The sequence below is a fragment of the Pipistrellus kuhlii genome, unplaced genomic scaffold (assembly GCF_014108245.1).
Source record: "Pipistrellus kuhlii isolate mPipKuh1 unplaced genomic scaffold, mPipKuh1.p scaffold_m20_p_64, whole genome shotgun sequence".
Lineage (NCBI taxonomy): Eukaryota > Metazoa > Chordata > Mammalia > Chiroptera > Vespertilionidae > Pipistrellus > Pipistrellus kuhlii.
Window position 1 is genome coordinate 744,083 of NW_023425567.1, and position 22,677 is coordinate 766,759.

Consider the following 22,677-nt stretch of genomic DNA (forward strand, 5'->3'; position numbering starts at 1 on the left):
CAGCGCTCCCCGAACCACCGCCGGCTGCCGAAGGAGCCCCCCGCCCGCCCCTCTGCAGTCCACAGCCAGGTGCCACGCCGCCTGCACACCGGCGGCCTCCGCCGGCCTGGACCGCCCAGCACACTCCACCCCACACCCCCCGGCACCTCCTCTTCCTCAGCACCCCTCTGAGCCAGGGCCCCTAGAGGCCTGCTGTGAGCCTGCCCATCTGATGACACCCGTGTCCCACTCCACGGGTGTACCGCACCCCCCGAGCGGGCGCGGCTAAGGGAGACGGTGGCCAGCCCCTCGGCACCAGCACCCTGGCCCTGGGGAGGCTGTGCTCCGGCCGGCGACCGGCCTGGACCGCCTCCCACGATCCCTCCTCTGCGCCTCTATGCTCACAGGCCCCGCCCAGGAAGCCACCTCCCTGGCTGCCCAGCTCGGTGCCACCTCGAAGGAGACACCTCCTGCCCGCCCCCACCTGTGTGTGTGTGTGTGTGTATGAATGTGTGTGTGTGAGAGAGTTTGTGTGAGTGTGAGCGTGAGTGTATTTGTGTGTGAGTGTGTGAGACAGTGTGAGAGTATCAAAGTGTGTGTGAGATTGTGAGTGTGAGTGTGTGAGTGTGTGACAGTGTGTGTGAGTGTATAAGTGTGTAGGAGAGCGCGCGCGCCTGTGTGTGTGTGTGTGTGTGGACTCCCTCCTGGCTGAACACACACCTCCACAGGGACCTGGGCTGTTGGCCTGGGCTGAAGCCACCAGCAGAGATGCAGCAGCAAACAAACAAGGAGGCCACACACACACATACCCCTGCGCTCACTCCTCAGCTCCGATCAGTGCCAGACCCACTGCCGGGCATCCCCCTGGGGTCTTCTCAGAGGCCCTCCATTTGTCAGTGTCAGGCAGACACTCACAGGCCAGGGCGCCCAGGCCGAAGGCAAAGAGAGGGATCAGCCCAGCCACGCCCCCTCCACAGACAGACAGCTGGCTGTTGCCCACTGGCAGCCTCCTCGGGCAGCCTGCACGGAGCCCGCCCGCCCCTGCCCGCGGCCACACAGCCTGCACACGGCAGGGCTGGCCCTCCCTTATCAGCGCCGCATAAACAGGAAGCTCCCCGTGGAGGCTGGAGCCGGCAGTCTGGGGCGGGGTCTCAGCCCGCACTGGACACAGCCCAGCTTCCGCTGCCCGGAGGCTGGTGCCCACCACCCAGGCCTTCCCGGAGCAGCGTGGCCTCGCCCGTGGAAGGAGGAGAGCACGCTGAGCAATGACAGCGCTCCCTCCCTGCTGAGCCTGTGCTCTCCAGCAACACCTCCCGTTCCCAAACCCTGTGCCATGGAACCCGGGTGCCCCTAGAGGCGTCGCGTGCCCCAGAGAGGGGGTCCCAGCCTGTGAGCTCCAGGACAGAGGACCCGGCGGCCCCCGAGTGAGTGAGTGAGCGGGAGAGTGAGCGAACAAAGACCCGACACGTGGAAAACATCTGAGCCGCTTCGGCATGCTCTGCCGCTCCCCTCCCTCCCCCCAGGCCCAGGCTCAGAGGGAAAGGGCCTGTTCACTCTGTTCAACCCTAAGACCTTGGAGCCTTTCTCTGTTCTCTCCCCACCCCGCCCCCCGGATCCAGGACCATCAGAGACCCGCCTGCCCGGCCCCTTCCCCGGCCCTTCCCCCGCCTCACGGAGCAGAGACAGATGGCGAGCGTGTGGAGGGCCGGGAAGGAAAGGAGACCGACCCCACAGAGACCCAGCCTCACGGTCCTAGAACATTCTAGGCTCTGCTCTAGGGAAAGCGGCCCCTGCTCCCCAGGGCTGTCCGCCCGCCCTGTGCCCTGGCCCGCGGGCCCAGCTCCGCAGCGGACGCTCTGGGCTGTGCGGCCGGAGGGGCGGCCCATGGGCTCCCAGGATGCATTGTGGGTACAAGAGGCCAATGCTCCCACCGTGGCCGCACTGACGGGGCAGGGGAGGGAGCGCCGTGGGCGGGGGTGTGCGAGCAGGAGGCTCAGGGCCTCCAAACCTCTGCGCTTTGCTGGCGCTTCCGTCCCCTGTGAGAGACGGAGGCCGGACACAGGACGCCCAGCCTGCCCACGGGGAGCACGTGCGGACGCTGGCCCGTCCCACACACACAGAGCAGCCGCCCTCCTGCGGGCGGGCTTGCTCTTTGGTCTGTGAGCGTGCACACGGCTGTCACCATAAAACACCGTTTTAAAACGGATGCTAACCTGGGGCCTGGGCCCCGTCCTGGGCCCTGGGCCCTGCGAGGCTCTGCGCCCCCTCGCCCGGGCGCCCCCGTGACTGTCCCCCCACCGCCCCCCGGCCCCTGGACCGCGCTGCTCCCTGGAGGGAAAGCAGGTACGCGGAGCCCCGGACAGACCCTGCCCTGTGGGACTCGGCTGGCCTTGCCGGAGTCAGGGTTTCCACCCTGGAGCCGCCCCGGAGAGGGGCCTCTCCCACCCCCTCAGCCGCCACAGCTGGACTGGCCGGGGGCCCACAGGAGGGAGGGAGCTTTCGGAACGACCGGGCCGGATTCCGGGAGGCCCTGTCCTAAGGGGCTGCCGCTCCATTTCCTGACACATCCGGAGGGGAAGGCAGTGAAATAAAACGGCTTTCCATGCAAACCACCACTCCCACACCGACCGGCTCAGCTTCATCAGGGAGGGGGATGGAGTGAGCCAGACGTGCAGCCTTCGCTCAGGGGAAGGGGCAGCCGGGGGTGGGCTGTGACCAGCGGCGTCTGCGCTCGGATAGGGGAGCAGGGTCCGACCCGCAGAAGCCAAGGGCAGGCAGCCGAGCTGGGCTCAGGTGCCGACAGTGACCGAGCGGGTGTCCACCTGGGCAGGTGGCTCAGCAGCCTCTTCCCCCGCTCCCTCCTCCCTCCTCCCCCCCCTCCGCCCCCCGCAGCTTCTCCATCTCCTCCTCCTCGCTCTAAGCTCGCACGGATCGCCTTGCATGCCCCCCGCGTCTCGCCCGATAGCAGCACGGGCTTCTCTCCTGGTGAAACACGCGTAACAACAGGCACCACTTCACCACGTCTGAGTGCACAGGGCGGTGGCACTGAACACGTAACAACTGCTGTGAGGCCACCACCACCGTCCCCGGCTGCGACTGTGCCCCAGCCCCCGCCTTCCACCCCGCGTCTCTGAATCTGACGATGAACGCAGACGATTTTTTAAACATTTTTTTTTAAGAGACCAGACCTTCAGCCACCTTTCCTGTACCCACAATGCACCTTGGGAGCCCATGGGCTGCCCCTCTGGCCACACTGCCCAGAGCGTCTGCTGCAGAGCTCAGCCACCTTGCTGAGGCCTGGCCCCACGCCACAGCCAGACACCATCACCCCCATGTGACCCAGGAGGAATGGAGGGTCGAAGGGAGAAAGTGAAGCGACTCAGGTCCCTTGGCGCCGTGGTCGGCAAACTGCGGCTCTCGAGCCACACACGGCTCTTTGGCTCCTTGAGCGTGGCTCTTCCACAAAATGCCCCGGCCTGGGCAAGTCTATTTTGGCGACGTGGCATTGGAAAAAGTTTTAAGTTTAAAAAATGTGGCTTTCCCAAGAAATTTCAATCGTTGTGCTATCGATATTTGGCTTTTTGGACCGATGAGTTTGCTGACCACTGCCTTAGTTCAAACCTGACTCTAAAACTCAAGTGCTTTGGCCCTGGGGCCAAGCCCAGACGGACAATGGCTTTTGACAATAAAGTTTTATTGGGACACAGCCCTGCCCCTTGGTTGGCATATGCGTTGCTGCTTTCCCACAGTTGCAGCAGAGACAGTCTGGCCTGCAGTGCCGGACACGTTTGCCACGTGGCCCTTTCCAGACAAAGCCGGCCGACCTCTGTGCTATCCACCGGAGCCCCCACATTCTCGGGGGGCCCAGCACCGGTGGCTCGCCCGCCTGCGGCCCCGGCAGCCTGGCGGCAGTCTTACCAATACAGTTGCCTAGAGCATCTTGTATAAAGCCGCTCTTGCACTGTAGCTTGGGTCGGCAGCGGAAGGATCCCAGAGTATTCTGACAGATAAAATCGGGGAGGCAGTTATGAATACCACTCTCACACTCGTCAATATCTGGTGCGTCATAAAAAAAGGAAATGGTTAGCAAGAGTCCTGCCAGAAGCATCTCACAAAACACTTTAAAATCACAAGCAAGTTTAAAAAAAACACACACACAAAAACGCTCATTACTCAGGCTCTACCCCGGGACATTCCGATAGGGCGGTCGGTCACATGCTACAAGGGCCGGGGTCAGCCAGGCGGTGCTGGCTCGGCTCAGGGCTTAAAGAAACGCTGCCTCCCTGGGGCCCTTGGGAGACAAACGTTCTGTTACAGAATAAATAGCCCGGCCGCCCTCCTGGCCACATGTGGCCGTTGGTTTCGTTTCAGGCTGCACACATGTTCTGCTTAGATCATAACGCGATGATCCCCGTGGCAATAAACACCGTCTCTCCGCGCCCATCCATCCCGGGCTTGTCATAATATGACAAACATGAGCGATGGGGAGGCTCGGGATCTGAGCGCTGGCTGCCCTCCCCTGAAGTTCAAGGCTGTCAAACGCTCAGAAGTGTGTGCTCCAGCCGGCCAAGCCCCTGGGTTCTCAGGCTCCGAGCCACCCAGCGCGCCTGCGGGGGGGAGGGGGGTGGCGTGGGCGGGCGGCCTCCAGGGGGCCGCGGCCTCCGCCTCCATCCGGGAGGGCGCGCCCCGCTTTTGAGCCGCCCTCATAATTCAGCCGCCGTTTTGACACACGCGGTTTGCCGTCTGGAGGGCTGGAAGCCCTCAGCACTAAACTATGCTCCGGCAGGTCCCCATCAAAGCCTGCGCTCCGCGGGGGGAGGCTGGCGGCCAGGAATGTCATGTTTTTTATTCCCGGGGAGGTGCTTTGAACTTCAAGGCAGCCCGAGCTCAGATGGGAGCCAGCTGCGGGGAGAGGCAGGCTCGGGCTTGGGAACCAGCACATGTGAGCGCCTGGAACGCACCCCTGGCCTTGATCTGAGGGGAGCGCGCTGAGCGGGTTCAGAACCCGGGCGCTGTCGTTGACGCATGAGCGCCAGGGCCAGGAGGTGACCCGGGGCCCAGCACCCCAGCCCGGCCCCGGGCGCCCAGGGCCGCGTCCCCCCTCCCCCGCCCCCCCCCTCCCCCCGCCCCGGGACAGGGGGCGCCACGGGCCGAGCCGCACCTTTGCAGTCATTGTCCTCCGTGAGCTCGTAGCCCGTCCCGCAGCTGCTGTCGCGCTGGCAGCGGAAGGAGCCCACGGTGTTGACGCAGGACTCGCCGAGCCGGCAGCTGTGGGTGCCTGTGATGCACTCGTTCACGTCTAGGGGAGACGGCGCCGGTCAGCGGCGGGCAGGGAGGAAGTGCCAGGAGGCAGAGTGCGTGTGGGGGTCCCCGCCTCCACCCAGTCCCCACGCCTGCACTCGGAGCGGGAACCCCCACCCCACGGAACAAAGCCGTGTCCTCCCTGGCGAGTTCTGAGCAAAGACCAGGCCAGGAGGTGGCCTGTGCGCCTTCAGACCGCAGACGGGGCCGGCTCCTGAGGGGGGAGCTAAGGGAGGCTGGGGGGCGGAGGGGGGCTAGGGGGCTGTGGGAGGCTGAGGGGGGTAATGGCGGCTGAGGGGGCTGCAGGGGGCTGAGGGGGGCTGACAGAACCCAGATTCAGAGCCTGATCAGACCCCACACCAACCCCGTTCCCAGCAGGGGTTGATGTTCGCCTGGCACGTGGTAAAATGCGGGGAAGCCGGTCGGGCTGCTCCCCGGGCCCGGCCTGAGCTGCAGAGTGGGACCTGCCGGGTGTGGGAGGAGCAGAGGCCCCGGGCAGGGTTACCTTCACAGGAGACGCCGTCGGCCAGCAGCTGGTAGCCCACGAAGCAGGAGCAGACCACCTCCTCGCCCGTGTCCCGGCACTGCTGCTTGCACGGCCCGCCGCCTGCAACGGACAGACTGAGCGGCCGAGCCAGACCCGCCTCCCAGCTCTGCCCTCGGCGCCTGGCAGACAGGCAGACTGCAGCCACCGCCTCCCCACGGGGCACCCCGGGGTCTGGCTCTGGGCACCCCCAGGCCGCTGCTCCAGGTCCCAGCCCAGGTGCCTCCAGGGCAGGCTCTGTGGCTGCAGCAGAGCTGGGAGGGGCAGGGCAGACAAGAGGGGGCACTGGCCCCCCACCCCGGGCAAGGATATCCAGGGCCCAGGCCACACAGGGGGCGGACCCTGGAGAGGCCCCCACATCTCCGAGGCCAGCCAGGCCCCGGTCCCACCCCCCTGAGCTCAGTCCCGCTGTCAGACCCCAGCCCTGAGCCCGGACCGCCTCCGCCAGCAGGAGGCCCCAGAGCAAGTCTCCTGAGGACGACCCTGGACCAGGGACAGATGGTCCCGTACGTCTGACTGCCCGGCACCTGGGGCCACCACTGCGCCAGCCTCCCCCACCCGTCTCCACGCCGACGCCCCAGCCCCCTGGCGATGCTCCTTCCCCTCTAACCTACCCTCACCCAGAGCAGCTCCCCCTCCAGACCCTCCGATGCCCCCAGCAGATCTCAGGCTGCCTGGGGCCCGGTCCCCACCCCCCACCCCTGTACAGAGACTGCACCCCTTGGCGGTGCGCTGGCTCCCTCATCAGCGCCCCGGCCTCGGGGCTGCCGCTGTGTGAGCCGGGAGGCGACCTGCCTAACGGTCCAGGAGAGAGGATACAGCACGTGCAGCGGGAAAACAGCCTGCACGGCCGGCCGGCAGCTCTGAGTCTGCAAGTGTCTCCCGGGAGGCAAGTGGGTGCTAGCGATGGCTCCGCGGGGCCCAGGGACCCCGCTCCCCGGAGGGCTCCCAGCCTCAGGGCAGCTGTGTGCCTGCTGCGCCTGCTGAGACCTGGGAGGTGGCTCAGGTGCAGGCGGGCGCCGTGGGCGGAGGGTTCTAACCCCAGCACCCCTCCTCCTCCTCCTCCCCCCGCCCCTGCCCGGGGTCAGCTCCTCAGGAGACTGTGCTGGCTCTGCTCGCCGGCCGGCCATGCGGCCTGGGGGACGGCTCACCTCGGCAGCGGTCATTCAGGTACGGGTCCTCCTGCTCCTCTTCCGCCTCCGTGAGCTTAGCTGCGGGCAGGACAGGCACAGACACGTGACCACCCAGCACCCCGTTAACCCGCCCCAGCGCCCCGTTAACCCACCCCAGCGGCCCGCCTTCTCTCAGACACTGAGAAGTTTGTCTTCTGGAGACATCAGGCAGTAACGCCCCTCGGTACCACCCATAACAGCTCAGTATTCACTTTTTCCTTTAAAAAGAGAATGGCAGCCTTGGCTGGTTTGGCTCAGTGGATAGAGCGTTGGACTGTGGACTGGAAGGTCTCAGGTTCGATTCCGGTCAGGGACACATGCTCAGGTTGCAGGCTCAATCCCCAGTGGGGGGCGTGCAGGAGGCAGCCAATCAATAATTCTCTCCCATCATTGATGTTCCTTTCTCTCTCTCCCTCTTCCTTCCTCTCTGAAATCAATAAATATATATTTAAAGAGAGAGAGAGAGAGGGAATGGCGCTCAGATTTGGCCAAACAGGCGACCAGATCTCCAGCAGAGCTGTCCCCAGAAGCAGCATGGGCCGAGGGCCTGGGCCTCCCGCTGAGCTCGCCGCCTGTCACGCTGTCCAAATGACTGGGACATCCAGCAAAGGCACCTCGGCCCACTGCTGCGGGGACGGTGCCCCGGGGCCGGAGCCCTAACCCGCCCGAGCGGACTCCCTGGGGAAGGGTCTCTGCGATGACCAAGGAGGATGAGGTCGCTGGGGTGGGCCCCAATCCAACGACTGCGCCTCATAAAGAGGGGGTGTGGGCACGACACAGACAGGGAGACACGCCGGGCGCGGTTACTGCCGTCCCGGACATGGAGACTCCTCTACGGCCGTCCGCCTGCAAAGCTCCACCGGGGGCAGCACCCGCCTCCCCCTCGATTCAGGCAATGAGGGCTCTGAGCGTCTGCTCTGGGGCCGGCGCTGAGCGCAGAGACGGGGGCCGTCTGGGGCAGCAGCAGAGCCGGAGATGTTTATCGAAACGAGACTCAGACCAACAACAGCCTCCCCAGAGGCCAGAGGAATCCCCCCCTCCCCCCCAGGAAGGGTTCCGGTTTAAAGGAAAAAGTCCTCTCTGATTTCAAAAGCCAGGGAGCGGCTGGAATGCGGTCTGTCTTTACGAGGAGATCAGCCCCGGGCAGCGAGGAGAGAGGAACCCGCTGCCCCGTAAGAATGGAAGACAGGCCTGTCTCCCAGCACCCGGGCCGCAGGCTCCGAAAGCCCAGCGATGGGTGACCCAGTCAGCGTCCTTGGGCTGAGTCCTCTTTCCTCCCTCCTTCCTGCCTCTCCCACTTCTCACTGGGGCCCGGGGGAGGGGGCTCAGGGTGAGAAGGAAGCCGGTCTGGGCATTCGCCTCCCGGGAAATCACTGCATCAGGAAGAGATCAGGCAGCTCCAGGCGGAGGCAGCAGGGCTTGCCTGGCCGGGACGGATGGCCGGCGGAGAGACAGAACCGGTGGGCATGGGGCAGGGAGCCCCCTCACAGCTGCTCCCTGCTCACTGGCCCTCCACCGAGTGCGTGTCTGTCATTTGAAAGAGCACAGCCTATTGGCCAGTGGCACCCCGGCCTGTCCATCGCGTCCAGATGGAGGGAGAGGCCAGTCCTTGCTCCTCTGCCTGTCGGCCACGTGACCCTGAGCATCAGGTCCTCACCCGGGAAACAAGAGCCAGGCCGGCCACTCCCCCTGCCCCGGGCTGCTGGAGGGGCCGGGAGATCTGTGACAGCCAATGTGTATGGAGCCGGGCAGGCACATTCTCCCTTTTCCTCCTCCCAGCAGCCTCAGGGAGCGGGGCTGTCGTTGTCCCCATTTCACAGATGAGGAAACTGAGACCAGAGAAAGCAGTTTGCTGAAAATGCAGGTTAGGACAGGGACATGAACCCGATCTCAAGCCCTCCGTCTTAAAACTAAAACCATTCCCTCTAAGAACAGGAACAAGACAGGGATGCCCACTCTCACCACTCCTGTTTGACATAGTACTGGAAGTACTAGCCATTGCAATTAGATAAGAAGAGGAAATAAAAGGCATCCAAATTGGAAAAGAAGAAATAAAGTTGTCCTTATTTGCAGATGACATGACATTGTACATAAAAAACCCAAAAGACTCCATCAAAAAACTAATAGACTTAATAAATGAATTTGGCAATGAAGCAGGATACAAAAATAACCCCAAGAAATCTACAGCCTTTCTATACACCAACAGTGAACTTACAGAAAAAGAGACTAAAAACCAAGCCCGCCGTCTTGCTCCAGGGCAGGGCAGGGGGTCTCAGAGGAGGAAACAAACATGATCCGGCTCGGACAACCTAATCTGTCTGCCGCGGAGTCACAGGCACCGGAGAAGTGTGCTCGGACCCAGCCTACAGTGACGTTTCATTGTATGTGTCAGCTCGGTGGGGCCGTGACACCAGGTATGTGGTCAAACACCGTGCCGGTGTTTCCAGATGAGACTGGCATTCAAACGGGCAGACGTTCAGTAAAGCAGATGGCTCTCTGTCACGTGGGCGGGCCTGGTCTCATCAGGTGAAGGACATAGGGGACGCCTAGCCTCCCCCACAAGAGGGAATTCTGCCGGCCGGCAGCCTTCGGACCTGAGCTGCATGGCCAGCGGCGCTCCGGGTGCCTGCCTTCGGCCCCCCTGCACCGGCACCGCCCGCGCCCACGCCGAGCGGGGCAATCCGGCAGTGACTCAGCCTCTCCCTCGCTCTCCTCTGCGCACGCACACACGCACCCCCGCCTGTTCGTCTGGCGGCCCTGGCGGGGCGAGGGCAGGGGTCGTTACCTGGGTCCTGGAGGTGCCCGTTGTCTGCGGGGGCCACGTCCGGGGCCTCCTGGCCCTTGACGCAGCAGGCCCGGAAGACCAGGCCGCACTGGTAGCCGACCATGAGGTTGTACTCGCAGCTCTGGCCCTGGGCCTGGGCCGCCCGGCCCAGCAGGCAGCAGTGGCAGCACCTCTGCAAAGGGCGGGACGGAGGAGCAGTCAGACCCCACACCGAGTCCTCTCGGCCTCTGGTGCCCCCCCTCCCGTTCCCATGCCCCTCCCGGGCTGCAGGGCACGTGCTGACCACCTCTTCTAAGTGGCAGCAGACAGTGAGGCAGGCCGAGCCCAGACATCTCCCGGGCCCCCTCCTGAAAGGGACCCTCACGGGGCTGCACCCAGGCTGCTTCCCTGGCCCCACGCCTCCAGGGAGAGGTCACACGGGGCTCCCGCAGCTCCTGAGGGTCTGAGATCTCCCCTGGGCCGGAGCTGGGGCCGGAGCGGGAATGTGCACGTCTCCCGGGGGGGGGGGGGGGGGGGGCAGGAAGCAACTCATTTGAAAAGCCCAGGAACCCAAACAAGCGTCAGGGGAGAGGCAGAGTCGCCAGAGTCACACCTGAGCCCGGGGACAAGGCCCCTGACGGAGGGAGGGCCCCTCAGTCTTCACTTCCAGAGGAGCCCCTTTCCAGAGGCCCACGAGGGGCGGGCGGGGCCTCCAGGAGGGGCGGGGCCTCCACAGCGGGGGGGGGGGGGGGGGGGGGGGGCGGGGGGGGCCCCGCAGACGGGCGGCCCCTCCTCCACCTGGTGCCGCGTCAATCACCCTCCCAGAAACACACATCCCTCATCCGCCAGCCGGCCTGTTCCGCTCCCGCTAGAATGTTCCATGCTCTCTTTGGACCTCCCTTTCCGTCTGGGGACACAGCGAGCTGCCTCCATCTGCCAGGCAGACGGCCCTGCCCCGGGAGGGCCCGGCCAGACCGCACCCCCGCCTCCCTCACACAGAGCCTCCGCCCAGGAAAGCGCGCGGGGCCGACAGGCTGGGCGGACAGAGGGGCGCCGGCCCAGTCCGTGTGCAGCGGCCCACACAGCTCCCCGCGGGCGCAGGCCCCATTTCCAGCTGGCTCCCCACCCCTCCCTCCTAGCGGGGAGCAGGAAATGCCTTTTCCAGGGCACTCAGTTCCTCCCCGGGCACTCCAGCCGTGCCCCCTGGCCAGCAACTCCCCAGCCCAGCTCAGGGCCAGCCTGGGCCCCACCCTCGGGAGCGGGGAGGGCGGGGGCAGCCTGGGCAGCATTCGTCTATGGAGCGCCCAGCCCAGGCAGAGGTGCCCCTTCCGGCCTGCAGCCCGGGAGGTCTCCACGTCCACGCCCAGCTGAGTGTCCGCTCAGCGCCAGCCCTCTGGGCCTGAGGGACCCCTTCCCGCTCTGCCTCACCAGCCCTCCGGGGGCTGAGAAGCCTTTGGAATGTGGTCCTCTGTGACCCTCAGTATCCTCTTCCGGTGGTTACGAAGGTCACATTATCGGAGGCCGCCTGGGGGCCGTTAGGGCGCTGGGCCATAAGCTGGAGGGACAGAAGCTTGAGGATCCCGTGGGGGGGGGGGTGAGGGGACGGCCTAGAACTGAGAGGAGGTTCTGAAGGCCCGGAGCCCCGGTGACCCCGGCCTCTGCCTGAAGGCCCAGGACTAGTCCTCAGGGCAAGCCGGTCCCCCCAACCGCTGCCGGGAGCCGGGCTGGGCCCTCCCTCCCGGGCGGTCCCTGCTGCTCCAGAGGGGGCCGCGGCGGGGGTGTGGGGTGCCCGGCCTCCGCTGACGGCACGGCGCCCAGCGGGGGCCCGCGGGCGGAGGCTCACCTTCACAAACACGGCCTCCAGGCTGCCGTTGGCGGCGGGCACCACGCAGCCGTCCTGCTCGTTGGCCAGGTTGATGCCCGTGGCGCAGTGCAGCTCCTCCAGCTGGCTGTGGCAGCACTGCTCCCGCACCATCCTGCCAAGAGGGCGCTGGACTGCTCTGCCGGGGCTCCCCCACCCTCACCCTCACCCACACCCTCACCCTCACCCTCACCCCGACAGACAGACACACACACACACACACACCCTCACCCCGACAGACACACACACACACACACCCTCACCCCGACAGACAGACACACACACACACACACCCTCACCACACCCCGACAGACACACACACACCCTCACCCCGACAGACAGACAGACACACACACACACACCCTCACCACACCCCGACAGACACACACACACACCCTCACCCCGACAGACACACACACACCCACACCCTCACCCCGACAGACAGACACACACACACCCTCACCCACACCCCCACCCTCACCCTCACCCTCACCCCGACAGACAGACACACACACACACCCTCACCCACACCCTCACCCTCACCCTCACCCTCACCCTCACCCCGACAGACAGACACACACACACCCTCACCCCGACAGACAGTCACACACACCCTCACCCTCACCCCGACAGACAGACACACCCACACACACCCTCACCCCGACAGACAGACACACACACACCCTCACCCCGACAGACAGACACACACACACACACACACCCTCACCCCGACAGACAGACACACACACACACCCTCACCCCGACAGACAGACACACCCTCACCCTCACCCTCACCCCGACAGACAGACACACACACACCCTCACCCCGACAGACAGACACACACACACACCCTCACCCCGACAGACACACCCACACCCACACCCTCACCCCGACAGACACACACACACACACACACACCCTCACCCCGACAGACACACACACCCACACCCTCACCCCGACAGACAGACACACACACACACCCTCACCCCGACAGACAGACACACACACACACCCTCACCCGACAGACAGACACACACACACACACCCTCACCCCGACAGACACACACACCCACACCCTCACCCCGACAGACAGACACACACACACACACACACACCCTCACCCCGACAGACAGACACACACACACACACCCTCACCCCGACAGACACACACACCCACACCCTCACCCCGACAGACAGACACACACACACACCCTCACCCCGACAGACAGACACACACCCTCACCCCGACAGACAGACACACACACACACCCTCACCCCGACAGACAGACACACACACACACCCTCACCCGACAGACAGACACACACACACACCCTCACCCGACAGACAGACACACACACACACCCTCACCCCGACAGACACACACACACACCCTCACCCCGACAGACACACACACACACCCTCACCCCGACAGACAGACACACACACACACCCTCACCCCGACAGACACACCCACACCCACACCCTCACCCCGACAGACAGACACACACACACACCCTCACCCCGACAGACAGACACACACACACACACACCCTCACCCCGACAGACACACACACACCCCCCCACCCTCACCCCGACAGACAGACACACACACACACACCCTCACCCCGACAGACAGACACACACACACACACACCCTCACCCCGACAGACAGACACACACACACACACCCTCACCCCCACACACACACACACCCTCACCCCGACAGACAGACACACACACACACCCTCACCCCGACAGACAGACACACACACACACACACCCTCACCCCGACAGACACACACACACACCCTCACCCCGACAGACAGACACACACACACACCCTCACCCCGACAGACACACCCACACCCACACCCTCACCCCGACAGACACACACACACACACACACACCCTCACCCCGACAGACAGACACCCACACCCACACCCTCACCCCGACAGACACACACACACACACACACACACCCTCACCCCGACAGACACACACACACACACACACACACCCTCACCCTCACCCCGACAGACAGACACACACACACACACACACCCTCACCCCGACAGACAGACACACACACACACACACCCTCACCCCGACAGACAGACACCCACACCCACACCCCTCACCCCGACAGACACACACACACACACACACACACCCTCACCCCGACAGACACACACACACACACACACACACCCTCACCCTCACCCCGACAGACACACACACACACACCCACACCCTCACCCCGACAGACAGACACACACACACACACACACACCCTCACCCCGACAGACAGACACCCACACCCACACCCTCACCCCGACAGACACACACACACACACACACACACACACACACCCTCACCCCGACAGACACACACACACACACACACACCCTCACCCTCACCCCGACAGACACACACACACACACCCACACCCTCACCCCGACAGACAGACACACACACACACACACCCTCACCCCGACAGACAGACACCCACACCCACACCCTCACCCCGACAGACACACACACACACACACACACCCTCACCCCGACAGACACACACACACACACACACACACCCTCACCCTCACCCCGACAGACACACACACACACACCCACACCCTCACCCCGACAGACAGACACACACACACACACACACACACCCTCACCCCGACAGACAGACACCCACACCCACACCCTCACCCCGACAGACAGACACACACACACACACACACACCCTCACCCCGACAGACAGACACCCACACCCACACCCTCACCCCGACAGACACACACACACACACACACACACACCCTCACCCCGACAGACACACACACACACACACACACCCTCACCCTCACCCCGACAGACACACACACACACACCCTCACCCCGACAGACAGACACACACCCTCACCCCGACAGACACACACACACACCCTCACCCCGACAGACAGACACACACACACACCCTCACCCCGACAGACACACCCACACCCACACCCTCACCCCGACAGACACACACACACACACACACACCCTCACCCCGACAGACACACACACACACACACACACCCTCACCCCGACAGACACACACACACACACCCTCACCCCGACAGACAGACACACACACACACACACCCTCACCCCGACAGACAGACACACACACACACCCTCACCCCGACAGACAGACACACACACACACACACCCTCACCCCGACAGACAGACACACACACACACCCTCACCCCGACAGACACACACACACACACACACACACACACCCTCACCCCGACAGACAGACACACACACACACCCTCACCCCGACAGACAGACACACACACACACCCTCACCCCGACAGACACACACACACACACACCCTCACCCCGACAGACAGACACACACACACACACACACCCTCACCCCGACAGACACACCCACACCCACACCCTCACCCCGACAGACACACACACACACACCCTCACCCCAACAGACACACACACCCTCACCCCGACAGACAGACACACACACACACCCTCACCCCGACAGACAGACACACACACACACCCTCACCCCAACAGACACACACACACACACACCCTCACCCCGACAGACAGACACACACACACACCCTCACCCCGACAGACAGACACACACACACACCCTCACCCCGACAGATAGACACACACACACACCCTCACCCCAACAGACAGACACACACACCCTCACCCCGACAGACAGACACACACACACACACACCCTCACCCCGACAGACAGACACACACACCCTCACCCCGACAGACAGACACACACACACACCCTCACCCCGACAGACAGACACACACACACACCCTCACCCCGACAGACAGACACACACACCCCGACAGACACACACACACACCCTCACCCCGACAGACAGACACACACACACACACACACCCTCACCCCGACAGACAGACACACACACACACACACACACACCCTCACCCGACAGACACACACACACACACACCCTCACCCCGACAGACACACACACACACACACACACACACACACACCCTCACCCCGACAGACACACCCACACCCACACCCTCACCCCGACAGACAGACACACACACACACCCTCACCCCGACAGACAGACACACACACACCCTCACACACACCCACACCCTCACCACACCCTGACAGACACACACACCCCGACAGACAGACACACACACACACCCTCACCCCGACAGACACACACACACACCCTCACCCCGACAGACAGACACACACACACACCCTCACCCCAACAGACAGACACACACACCACACCCTCACCCTGACACACACACACACACCATACCCTCACCCGACACTCATACACACACACACACCCTGACAGACACACACCCTCACCCTGACACACACACATCCTCACCCTGACACACACACACCCTCACCCTGACACACACACACACACACACACACCACACACATACCCTCACCCCAACACACACACACACTCACCCCAACACACACTCACCCCAACACACACACCACACACACACACACACACACCTCCCCACCCAACACACACACACACCCTCACCCTGACAGACATACACCACACACACACAAACACACACACACACACACCACAGGGTGCAGGGGGCAGCGAGGCCGTCGGGCGGGGGGGGGCGGGCGGGGGCGGGCGGGGGCGGGCGGGGGCGGTGGGCTCCTCCCCAGGACGCACCTGCACTCCTGGGACTCGGAGGCGTAGGGCAGCGAGCAGTCCCGGTGCTGTGTGGCCGTGCGGTGTCCGTCCGCACAGCAGGCCTCCAGGGGGACATCTGCGCGCGCTGCGGGGAGAGGGGCTGGTGAAGACCCCCACCCCGTGCGGCCCCCACAGCGCCCCCCGGAGGCTCCTCCAGTCCCCACGCCAGCACCAGCTGCTCTGAGACGCCGTGGCACGTCCATGTCTCTCTCTTTTTAAATATATTTTTATTGGTGTCAGAGAGGGAGGGAGAGGGAGAGAGGGATGGAAACATCAATGATGACAGCACCGTGGATCGGCTGCCTCCTGCATGCCCCCCACTGGAGATTGAGCCCGAAACTCAAGCAAGTGCCCTTAACCAGAATCAAAACCAGAATCCTTCAGTCCACAGGCCAAAGCTCTGTCCAGAGCCAAACCGGCTAGGGCTATTTTTTTTTCTTTTTTTTCTTCTTTTTCCTCTGATTTTTAGAGAGAGGAAGGGAAAGGGAGAGAGAGAGAAACATTGAGAAGAGAGAATCATTGACCGCTGCCTCCTGCACGCTTCCTACTGGGGACTGAGCCCACAAGCCAGGCATGCACCCTGACTGGGAATCGAACTGGTGACCTCTGCATTCACAGGACGTGCCAACCACTGAGCCACACCAGCAGGGCCATGTCCATTTCTTTAGTCACTCGACAACTCATACTAGAAACACACTGGACCCCCGGCCAGAAGCACCCCCCCCCCCACTCCCTCCCTGAAAGGCCTAAACCCCAACTAGGACCTCCCGAACCCGGCTCTGAGGGCCCCGCCCACACGCTGGACACGCAGACAGGGACCTGCCCGGGCGGGGGCCCTGGCTCCACGGCCAGAGGGCGAGGAGGACGGGTGCCGCTGACAGAGGCCTGACTGAGCCGCCCACGACTGGCCCCCTCCAGGCCAGAGATGGTCCGTGCCAGGAAACATGGCTGGTGCAGAATGGAGGAGGGGAGAGATGGGGGCCCAGCGGGGCTGGTGCCAAAATGTGGGACAATGGAGGACGGCCCTCACGGCTGGACCAGGACTTGGCGGCGATGGGACAGGGCTCTCGGGCCCCCAGCCCGGCTCTGCGCCCCCTCGGGCCACCGCCCCCACCGTGCGGGGAGGAGCGGGGGAGCAGTTGGCACCGCAGCCTGTGCGGTCAGGGGGCCCCGGGCTCTGAGAGACGAGGGGCAAGAACTGCCAGGGGCCCATTTGTCCTCTGAGGCCCGGCCCTCGGGTGGCCCCGGAGGAGGGTCATTCCTGGGCTTAGCAGGAGGCACAGCCCCGGGAGCCCTGGCCGGGACCCCCTGCGGTCCACGCCACGGCTGGTCCCTCGGGTGGAGGAGACCCGGAGACCACGGCCAGCGCCTGGGGGGTTTCGGCTCCAGCTCGGACCTCCAGGCCAGGCTGGGTTTGGGCCAGTGGCTGCACCCGTGTGTCCAGAGGGCGTGTCCTGCGGGCTCCGGCCCCCGCTGCCCCACGGAGCACTGTCTAAAGCGGCAGCCAAAAGCCAGAGGGCCCCCCCGGTGCCAGCACCACACAGCCAGGAGGCCTGAGAGGCAACGGGGCACCACACCCAGAGATGCCGACGGGAAAGCCTAACCGAACAGAACCGGGCGGCATGCAGAGCCTGGGCGGCCGGCGGGCCAGCCTGGGCCTTCCCGCGCCCCACCCCCCGCGCTGCCCGGCTCCCGTCCGTTCACAGCCCCAGGCTCGGAGGGGGAGGGACGCAGCGGAGACGGGGAGCCCGGCCAGGGAGACGCGGGGCCATCAGCGCTGGCTGTGCCTGGTGCGTCTTCATCCCTCGCAGGCCTAACGTGAGGGCACCCAGGAGGGGGCAGGGGTCGGAGGCGCGGGGCCCTCGCACCCGGGAGCCGGCACCTGCCCCAGGCAGACGGGGTCCAGCACAGAGAAGAGTCAGCACGCATGAGAGCAGCACAGCTCCGGGGGGGTCCCCACGGGGGTCCCCACGGGGGTCCCCACGCTGAGGGTCCCCACGAAGCTCTGATGAGCCCACCCGCCCAGCCCTTCCCGGCGGAGGCCTGAAACGCAACCAGTGGCCACCACCCACCAGCGCTCAGGCCAAAACAGCGGGGTCAGCCTGAACCCTTCCTCCCCCTCCGCACCCCCACACCCAGCCCCTCGGCATGTCCTGCCCATTCTCCCGCCAGTAGATCTGCCCACTCCTCACCGGCCCCCCTGCCGCTCCGCCAGGGCCTGTTGGCCCGGGGCCTCCCTCTGCTTCTCGTCTCCCTGGGACCCACCCACACGCAGGCCAGGGACTCCTCCCTGCGTGAGGCCCGGTGCTCCCGTGCAGCCCACGGTCTCACCGACGCTTCAGCCCCTGGCCGCCCCCGCTCCGCTCCCTCTGCTCCCTCCGCTCCCCCGGGCCGCTGGTCTTCCGTGTCGAATCCCGAGAGAGGAGTCATCCCCCCAAGTGCTCCTCCTGCCGCCACGAACCCGGGCCCCTGGGCCCCGAGGCTGGTTCTGGGGTCTTTGCCGCGAACCAGGACCCGGCCTCCACCCTGCCCGATGGTGTCCCCGCGGAGTGGCCGGGAGCTGGCCGTCGCGCACAGCACACGTCCCAGCCCCTCCTCTCAGGGCAAAGGGCCGGGGCCCGTCCCCAGGAACGAGCAGGAACAAGACCTGAGCAACACCCGGGCGTCTGCATCAGGAGCTGGGCCGGCCCTGCTGCACCCGGACCCTGACGGCCAAGCGCACCCTCTCCACGGAGGCGCCAGGAAAGGGTGACTCTACCCGTGGGCAGTTCCAGAGCCAGCAGCCCACGTGCCCGGGGGGCCACATGCCCGGGAGGTCCATGTGCCGGGAGGCCACGTGCCCGGGAGGCCCACGTGCCCAGGAAGCCACATGCCCGGGAGGCCACGTGCCCGGGAGGCCCACGTGCTCAGGAAGCCACATGCCCGGGAGGCCCATATGCCCATGAAGCCACGTGCCCGGGAGGCCCACGTGCCCAGGAAGCCACGTGCCCGGGAGGCCACATGCCCGGGAGGCCCACGTGCTCAGGAAGCCACGTGCCCGGGAGGCCCATATGCCCATGAAGCCACATGCCCGGGAGGCCCATATGCCCATGAAGCCACGTGCCCGGGAAGCCCACGTGCCCATGAAGCCACGTGCCTGGGAGGCCCACATGCCCATGAAGCCACATGCCCGGGAGGCCCACGTGCCCATGAAGCCACGTGCCTGGGAGGCCCACATGCCCATGAAGCCACATGCCCGGGAAGCCCACGTGCCCATGAAGCCACGTGCCTGGGAGGCCCACATGCCCATGAAGCCACATGCCCGGGAGGCCCACATGCCCATGAAGCCACGTGCCCAGGAGGCCCACGTGCCCAGGAGGCCCATGCCCGGGAGGTCCACGTGCCCAGGAGGCCACGTGCCCAGGAGGCCCACGTGCCCAGGAGGCCACGTGCCCAGGAGGCACACTGCAGCCTCCGGGTCCTTGGGGTGAGGGTGGGGGGCTTGGTCCGCCCCAAGCGGCAGCGAGGAGGGCCGCCCCAGGCCACACTGAGGAGAGGCAGGCCGAGCCCAGTGCCGGGCTGGATGCCCCGCCAGCCGCCCTCCCACCAGCACAGGACCGGCAGGTGCCGCCACCCTGGGAGACCCGCCAGGCCAGCTGCCGCAGGCAGCCCCCCGGCCGGTGGGACCACGTGCTGTCAGCCACGGCTCAGGAGCCCAGGTCCCGTGTCCTGGTCCCTGTTTTCGCCTCGCGGTGGCCGGGAAGCTGTGTGACACGCTGGGCCTCGGTGTCGGGGCCTGTGACAAGGAGAGGCCGTGCTCCTGCTTCCGGCGGCGCCGAGAGCCCACGGGTGACCGCCGAGGCTGTCTGGCATCCCCGCACGGAGCACGGTCCCTCCGTGTCCCAGGAACCGGGAGCAGAGGGCGTGGGGAGGGCAGGCTCTCTCCCGTCACCCTGAGAGTGGCTGTCTCCAGCCCCTGGAGTGCAGGACCTCGGACGGCCGAGGCCCCTGGGGGTGGAGGAGGCGGGCCGGGGGGGGAGTGGCGGCCAGAAGACGCCAGCCCTGGCCCCCTACCTGCGGCACCGAGTGTCGTGGGACTGATGACTTAGCCTCCAGCCGCACCCCCTCTCCTCTGAGCTCCCCCCGGGGTCTCGGGTCCCAGAAAAACGACAAAACGGGTGCCCTCCCCGCACTGCATTCTGCGGCCACACTGCTGATCATGACCAGAAGCCATACCACCCACAAGAGCACTTGTTCATGAAACTCTGATAGTTCACTGTTTTGCAAAAGCAAAAGCTTTCTTTTTATACATATATAATGTATTGGTTCTTCACAGAGAGGAAGGGAGAGGGGTAGAGAGCTGGAAACATCAATGAGACATCGGTCAGCTGCCTCCTGCACACCTCCCACTGGGGATGTGCCCGCAACCAAGGTACATGCCCTTGACCGGAATCAAACCTGGGACCTTTCAGTTCGCAGGCTGACGCTCTATCCACTGAGCCACACCGGTCAGGGCTGGAAAAGCTCTCATTGTACGAAACACACTGACTGGCAAAGTAACTGCCCCGAGGAGAACTGGCTCCATAAAACCTCACCGGCAAAGCTGCCCGCACCCATCGCTCACCCAACGCCTTGAAGGAAGGGGCTGCTGGTGCCGCCCTCAGCACTGAGTGCTCCCTGGGCTTCAGGAGGGGGAGAGCTTCTGGAAGCTTCCGGGAGTCCCACGCTCTCTCTCTCTCCACTCTGGGCCTTTGTCCATGCCATCCCCTCTGCCTGGAGCACCCTCCTCCCGCCTCTACCCACCAACCCAGCCACTGCCTCTGCTCCCCACACCCCCGCTGGCAGGCTGCTTCCTCCAGGAAGTCCTCCCTGACAAGCCAGTTAGACTGGATTTGTAATTATCTGGATGCGCCCCTGGGAGGAAGGGCCAGGCCTGGCCTCTCCCCTGCTCATCCTCTAGACTAGGGGTGTCGAACTCAATCAGAGAAGGGGCCAAAATCTAAAATCCAGCCTAAATCGCGGGCCGAATGGTTTACTGAACAGTCATAAACTGTCATTGTGATGGAAACGCAGCGGAGTGCAGTGATGACAGCGCGGTGCGGGCCACATTGCAAGGCCTGGCGGGACGGATTTGGCCCGCGGGCCTTGTGTTTGACACATGTGCTCTAGACCAGTGGTCGGCAAACTCATCCGTCCACAGAGCCAAATACCAACAGCTCAACGATGAACATTTCTTTGGAGAGCCACTGTTTAAACTTAAACTTCTTCTAACGCCACTTCTTCAACACAGACTGGCCCAGGCCGTGGTGTTTTGTGGAAGAGCCACACTCAAGGGGCCAAAGAGCTGCAGGTGGCTTGCGAGCTGCAGTTTGCTGACCACGGCCCTAGACCTAGGATGGCGTCTGGCACAGAGCTGGTCCTCGGTGGGTATTTAGCGACAGGGGGGCTTTGTGTGGCTGTGGCATTGACAGCTGCCAGTTCAGTGGCCCGTGGGCCTCTTTTCATGGCTGGAGAAGGTCAGTGTGAGCGCCGTCAGAGCCAGCTGGGGGGCAGGACGCTCCCCTCCCAGGAAAGGGGACCACACAGCGGAATAATAACGCGGCCCCAGGCGGGCGGCACCCCCGTCCCCTCCTGCCCAGGCTGCCTGTGACTCTAGTTTCCTTCCTCTCCGTGAACCAGAGAAAACCTCCAAACCGCCCCGTGGTGCCCGCCAGCACCCGGACAGGGGAGCCATGCCCTCCCCCAACCGGAGTCCCCAGCTGGGGAGGCCGGGCAGTGCCGGGAGGGGCGTGCTTGGAGCTGTGAGCCTCACAGCAGAGATCCTGGGCTGCCCCACAGGCCCCGTCTCCTCTCCATGCACTCGGTGCTCCTGGGGCACCCACGGCCCGCTCGCCACCCCCCCCCCCCCGGGAGCCGTCCAGGATCAGCAGGGGCCGCCCCGTGTGTGGAGCCAGGCCCTGCTCCTTTGTTCTCCTTCCCGGCGCTGATTAAGGACCTGCTCTGTAATCAGTGGGGCCAAAGGCCAGGAAAGTCTTGGAAAAAGCACAGCCCCCCCCTCCCCTCCCTCCCACCCACTCTCTCTGGGAAAATCCCCACGAGGAGGAGCGGGGGGGGGGGAGGGGGAGGGAGGTAGTCTCGTGCCCTTGGGCATGACCTTTGTCATGTGGCCAGGTCACCCATGAGTCTCAGCAGATGGGCAAAAGGACTCAGACCTGCTGGCTTTGCCTGCGATTGCTTTTAAACTGCTCTGGGCTGGGGGGGGGGGGGGGGGAGAAGGGAGGGGGGGCGTGGACAGTGTCACCT

General features: G+C 64.6%; 1 protein-coding gene across 2 annotated transcripts in view; it reads right to left on the reverse strand.

Annotated features, from left to right (window-relative positions):
- FBLN1 (fibulin 1) overlaps nt 1–22,677 on the reverse strand; it is a 53,453-nt gene that overhangs the window by 28,708 nt on the left and 2,068 nt on the right. For both annotated transcript variants that reach the window (XM_045575083.1, XM_045575084.1), the window contains exons 2-8: nt 16,375–16,480; nt 11,604–11,736; nt 9,782–9,953; nt 6,976–7,035; nt 5,786–5,887; nt 5,141–5,278; nt 3,898–4,035 (exon numbers count right to left, since the gene is read on the reverse strand). In XM_045575083.1, the coding sequence (XP_045431039.1) occupies nt 3,898–4,035; nt 5,141–5,278; nt 5,786–5,887; nt 6,976–7,035; nt 9,782–9,953; nt 11,604–11,736; nt 16,375–16,480 (849 nt within the window). The remainder of the gene's footprint in view (nt 1–3,897; nt 4,036–5,140; nt 5,279–5,785; nt 5,888–6,975; nt 7,036–9,781; nt 9,954–11,603; nt 11,737–16,374; nt 16,481–22,677) is intronic.